Source organism: Nomascus leucogenys, chromosome 4, assembly GCF_006542625.1.
Source record: "Nomascus leucogenys isolate Asia chromosome 4, Asia_NLE_v1, whole genome shotgun sequence".
Lineage (NCBI taxonomy): Eukaryota > Metazoa > Chordata > Mammalia > Primates > Hylobatidae > Nomascus > Nomascus leucogenys.
Genome location: NC_044384.1, coordinates 131,376,405 through 131,382,404, shown reverse-complemented (window position 1 = coordinate 131,382,404; position 6,000 = coordinate 131,376,405). Strand labels below are relative to the sequence as shown.

Sequence of the window (6,000 nt, the reverse complement as noted above, 5' to 3'; positions counted from 1 at the left end):
CGAATCCTGTTAACAAACTTTTTATATTCAAACTTTTTCCACTGCATAGTTTTTGACAATGCTTTTTAGACAATCTTTCTTTTAGCAACCAGCACTTTCAAACAAAAATTACAGAGAATAGTAACTTTTATTTCACTCCTCCGGCAGATTTGACCAAGAAATTGCTATGGGAACAAAGTGTTAATTATATTAAAAAATAGTTTGACAGAAAGTATTTAAAAAGAGAAAGGGAGAACATCACGCCTTTATTTTGGTGAACTAGCAACAAAGAAAAGGATTAGCACAGACGGGTACTTTTCAAAAATAATTTTTTTTCCCCTCTGGCTCCCGCTAGGGTGGAGGAAGTTGTCTCTCTGTTCAGAGACAGGGTGGAAGAGAGTGAAAGGACAAATGACTGAGAGACTGCCCCCTCCCACTGGTGCGGGCGTGCGGGGGTCGGATGGGGGACCGCGGAGGAGGGAGGTGGCCAGCAGGTGCCTGGGCTCCAGGCCCCTACCCCCACCCCTCGTCCCCATCCTCACCCACACCCACACCCAGGGATTGGCCTCGCCCCCTGGCGGGCGAGCGGTAGGTGTCGAGGCAGTGGGGTGGGGGGTGCAAACCCCGCGGGCAGCGGAAAAGAGGCCGTGGGGGGCCTCCTGGCCCCGGCAGACACCGTAAGGCTGGCACCCGCCAACACGCACACCCAGTCCGCAGCCCCGAGGAATATGTCCGCAGCCAGGGCGCGGAGCAGAGTCCCGGGCAGGAGAACCAAGGGAGGGCGTGTGCTGTGGCGGCGGCGGCAGCGGCAGCGGCAGCGGAGCCGCTAGTCCCCTCCCTCCTGGGGGAGCAGCTGCCGCCGCTGCCGCCGCCGCTGCCGCCGCCGCCGCCGCCGCCACCACCACCATCAGCGCGCGGGGCCCGGCCGGAGCGCGCCGGGCGAGCGGCGCGCTAGGGGGAGGGCGGGGGCGGGGAGGGGGGTGGGCGAAGGGGGCGGGAGGGCGTGGGGGGAGGGTCTCGCTCTCCCGACTACCAGAGCCCGAGAAGGAGACCCTGGCGGCGGCGGCGGCGGCGGCGCCTGACACTCGGCGCCTCCTGCCGTGCTCCGGGGCAGCATGTCCGAGGCTGGCGGGGCCGGGCCGGGCGGCTGCGGGGCAGGGGCCGGGCCCGGGGCGCTGCCGCCCGCGCCCCCGCAGGGCTCCCCCTGCGCCGCTGCCGCGGGGGGCTCGGGCGCCTGCGGTCCGGCGACGGCAGTGGCTGCAGCGGGCACGGCCGAAGGACCGGGAGGCGGTGGCTCGGCCCGAATCGCCGTGAAGAAAGCGCAACTACGCTCCGCTCCGCGGGCCAAGAAACTGGAGAAACTCGGAGTGTACTCCGCCTGCAAGGTACGCGCTCGTCGCTCTCGGACCGCGGATGGGTGCTAGGGGCCCAGCCCGCGGGACCCCCCTCCCCCTCCCGCTTCCACCTCCGCCTCCCGCCTCCCGCCTCCTGCCTCTCGCCTCCCGCCTGGGGCCGCTGCACCGCGGAAGTGCTCTTGTCGCCCGCGCCCAATTAGCTTCTTCTTGGATAAGAGTCCTGCTGGGTTTGAAGAAGGGGGATCACTAAGACGGAGAGCCCTTCATTCCTTCCGCTTGAAAGGAGTAGCTTCGGCATCCGAGCTCCCGGGCTACCTTGGGGTTTTGTTGCTCTGTAGAAGCTCGCTGGAGTCACTTTCCCGGGAGTGGAGCGGTGCTCTCCATGTGGCGGGTGACCCAGGGGCAATGAAACATCTTTTGGGGGACTGAATGGTCCCTTCTGCAGTCGATCCCTTCCTGTGTCCCACTGGGAGGAACTGGGTGGAAGGAGTGGGAGTGGAGAAGACTCTCGGACTCCTGGCGCTTTGGGAAAGCGAAGTGGAGGAAAGCGCGGGGTGGGAAGGTGGGCAGAGCCCGAGGCGAGGGTCTTGTGGCGCCTGGCGCCCTCGGCTGGGGGCGGAGGCACTGCCGCGTGCGGTGACAGCCCTGTCATTATTGTATTATTACTTGTTTAGTTAAAACGCTGTCCCAGCTGCTCGAGGTGTAAACAGGATTTGGCAAAGTGACAGCCCAGCGCGGCGGACGCTGCTGCTCAGTTTGAGGACACCCGTTTCTTGCTACCCACTCTCCATGCCAGTTTAGGCACCCTGTCACCCCCAGCTGCAGATCCAGATGTGGAGGCTGTTCCCGAGGTGGGAGGATTGCCCGAGGCCGCGGGGCAGGCTGGCCCTGCGCTGTCAGCAGCGGCTTTGTTTTGACAGGGTGACAGCTGAGGGGGGCGGGGACTTGGCCTTGTCAGCTCCTGCGGCCTGTGGCTGAGGCAGGGAGAGACACACTCACACACACTCACACACCTCTCTGTATTCTTCCTGCCTGCTGCAAAGAGGGTCAAGTTCCCAGATTCCAGATTCCCGATTCTCACAACCAAGTTGCAGTGACCACTTCTGAATTTTTACATAACTACAATTTATTCTACTAGAACATCTAGGTTATACTCTTCTTAGTACTTGCAGGAGCTTCTCAGTCACGATGGAATGTCTGTGCTTGCTCTTTTTCCACACCATATGCTCAGGTTTATGTTAAGCACCTCTGTATCCTACACTGGTTCAATAAATATTTGTTGAGTGAATGTAGGATCTAGCCCAGTGCTCCTCAAACTTTAATGTGCATAGGGATCTCCTGGGGAAGCTGGTTAAAATGTTGATTATGAATCAGGTGGTCTGAGGTGGAAGCTGAGAGTTTGCATTTCTGACAAACTCCCAAGTGATGCTATGCTAGTCCACAGACCACATTCCAATTCAGACCTGGACAATATATTATTTGTCCCCTTTGATTTTAGCAGAAAAGACAGAAACAAATAATAATGCCATGTGGTTATTTCTGAAGAAGGAATGCAAAAAGATGAAGTGGGGAGTGTGCTTCTAAGAAAGGTGCAAGCCCAGGAGTTGATCATGAAGGGCATTAGACGAATGAGAACGGGACAGTGAGTGTAGTAGGCAGAAGGGCGAGCTATGTACAGAATTAAGAAGAAGGTCGTGGGTACAGGGCATACTGCTTGGGTAATGGGTACACCAAAATCTCACAAATCACCATTAAAGAACTTAGGTAATCAAACACCACCTGTTCCACAAAAACCTATGGAAAAAAAAGAGCAAGGTCAATTACTTGGTGGCCTTGGCATTTTGCAGCCAAAGTGGGCTCATGCAGGAACTGTCTCAACTCAGTGTTTCTGTTCTGGCTTTATTTTAAAATTTATTTATTGGGTTCTCATCACTAGCACCTCTTAAAGACTTCCTGCTGCCTGCTGTAGCTTTAATGTCTGAAAACTTTCCTGAAGTTTTGGTTTTGTCTAAAACCATGAGCATATGTGACCTGCAATGATATTTTTGATCTTTTCAAATTTCCATGGGTGAGATGTAGCACCACTTCCAAGTGGGATTTGAGTGTTTTCTGGTCACTTTCGTGACCCAGCAAGAGAAAGAGAAAATTTATTTTAAGGTCTTTTTTTTTTTTTTTTTTTTGAGACAGGATCTCACTCTGCCATGCAGGCTGGAGTGCAGTGGCGTGATGGTAGCTCACTGCAGACTCAACATCCCTGGGCTCAGGTGATCCTCCTACATCAGCCTCTTGAGTAGCTGGGACTACAGGCATGTACCAGTACACTATTATTATTATTATTTGTATTCTTTGTAGAGACAGGGTTTCACCTTGTTGCCCAGGCTGTTCTCGAACTCCTGAGCCCAAGCAATTTGCCCGCCTTGCTTCCCAAAGTGCTGGGATTATAGGCATGAGCCACCATGCCCGGCTGAAAGTGTTCATTTTTATGTGTCCATTCATTCCGTAAATGTTTAGAGGATTACCAGCTGGGTGTCAGGCATTGTGCTAGGTGCTGGGCCTATGACACACAGAATTTGTCCTTCAGGAGGTACTTACTGTGTGTGTGCACAAGTGCATGTGTGTGTATGCATGTGTTGGGGTCCTAGGGAGGAGGGCAGTGAACCAAAATTACAGAGAAGTTCAGAAAAACTACTTTTTTGGAGTAGTTGCGGACCCAGAGCAGGAGAGTTCATAGACTGGGGCAGTGGTAGGGTGGGATTGGCTTCCTGGAGGAAGTGTCAGTGGCTGCTAAGAACTCTTGGCAGGGCAGAGTGGGGTGGGGTGAAGCTTCTTGTAGTGGAGAAACTGAAAGCAGTTCTGGAAGCTTGGAGGTGGGCCAACTCAAGCCAGACCTTTGTTGCCTAGGGCCACCGGGTGGGGTACGTGGCCAAGAGGGCGCTGAGGAGTGTAGGAATCTTAACCTGGGGAGTGACACTATCTCAGATTTGCTTATTAAAAAAAAAAAAAATTTAACTGGACTTGATTGGGTACGAAGGAGTATAAGAAAGCAAAATCTGTGGTTCTGTCTCAGCTTGTTTCTGCACGTAATATGAGCAAGCCCAAAAGGACAGATTGCTCTACCTTTGCCACAGGCCCCTTGGCAAGTTAGATTAGAAAGATTAGAGAATGAGGAGGGATCTAGAAAGAGATAAGGTAGTTCACTGGGGGGCTTTTGAAAGAAAAACAGGTCCCAGGCCTGATATAAATCTGGCCTTTAAACTTCACAAACAAAACCAAAAAAGAAGGGAGCTAACTCAGCCAGGGTGACGTGGCACACCCCAGAGAAAAGAAAAAGGAAAAAAAAAAAAAAGAAAGAAGAAAAGAAACAAACAAACTTGTTTTGCAGGATCCAGATCTTTGAACTGTGTCCTGGTAAAGGTTGCTTCAGAGTCATTTTGGTTATGTGTGACACAGGCAGAGTGATCATTAAAAATGTAGATCTAGGCCAGGCGTAGTGGCTCAGACCTGTCATCCTAGCACTTTGGGAGGCCGAGGCGGGAGGATCACTTGAGTCCAGGAGTTTGAGGCCAGACTGAGCAATATAGTGAGACTTCGTCTCTACAAAAACTAAAAAATTAACCAGGCGTGGTGGCAGAGGTTGCAGTGAGCTGTGATTGCACCACTGTACTCCAGCCTGGGCGACAGAGCGAGATTCTACCTCAAAAAAAAAAAAAAATAAAAAATAAAAAAAAGTAGATCTGACCGTGTTACACCCCCACTTCAGGCCCTTTAATTTCTCTTTATTGCGGTCCACAAGGCCCTGCATGGCCTGGCTACTGCTATCTGTGGCTCCTTATCGAGGGTTCAGGCGCATGGTTTCCTTTCACCTAGTGGGGGGTGAGGTGGGGTGAGGGGCTTTGCACATGCTGTTCACTGGGACTGGAAGCTCTTCTTTCCACATTTTAAAATTAACTCCCAACCCTTCCTGTAGAACTCAGATTCCTTGCCTTTCCTTTACCCCCCTGAGCAGCCTTCCCGTTAGAAATTATCCAAATTCATCTGTACTCTTCCTGGTGCTTATATTATGATTTTTAGGATTTGTATGATTATTTGATATGCATTTAGAATCTTTGAATAGATTCTTAGCGATGCCGTTGTTGACTAAGCGAATGAACCAGAGAAGAGAAAATGGAAGAAATGATTAGCTGTGATGATAGCAGTTGTGGAATTTTAACTTAATCACTTCTTGACAACTAAGTAGAGATTTGTCATATAGGACAGTTCTAGGTATCCCACAGATACTGATAGGATTGGGTTATTTATTTATTTATTTTTTGAGGCAGGGTCTCGCTCTGTCACCCAGGCAGGAGTACAGTGGTGTGATCTTGCCTCACTGCAACCTCTACCTCCCAGGCTCAAGTGATCCTTCCACCTTAGCCTCCTGAGTGGCTGAGACCACAGGCATGCACCACCATACTTGCCTAATTTTTGTATTTTTTTTGGTAGAGATGGGGTTTCGCCATGTTTCCCAGGCTGGTTTCCAACTCTTGGGCTCATGCAGTCTGCCTGCCTCAACCTCTCAAAGTGCTGGGATTACAGGTGTGAGCCACTGCACCTGGCCTATTTATTTATTTTAGAGACAGAGTCTTGCTCTGTTTCCCAGGATGGGGTGCAGTGGCACGATCATAGC

General features: G+C 52.0%; 1 protein-coding gene across 1 annotated transcript in view; it reads left to right on the top strand.

Annotated features, from left to right (window-relative positions):
• Positions 1-374: 374 nt before the first annotated feature.
• The window catches only part of KAT2B (lysine acetyltransferase 2B), a 114,919-nt gene continuing 109,293 nt past the window's right edge, over positions 375-6,000 (top strand). The window contains exon 1 of the mRNA XM_030812274.1: positions 375-1,364. Within this exon, the coding sequence (XP_030668134.1) occupies positions 1,095-1,364 (270 nt within the window). The 5' untranslated portion in view covers positions 375-1,094. The remainder of the gene's footprint in view (positions 1,365-6,000) is intronic.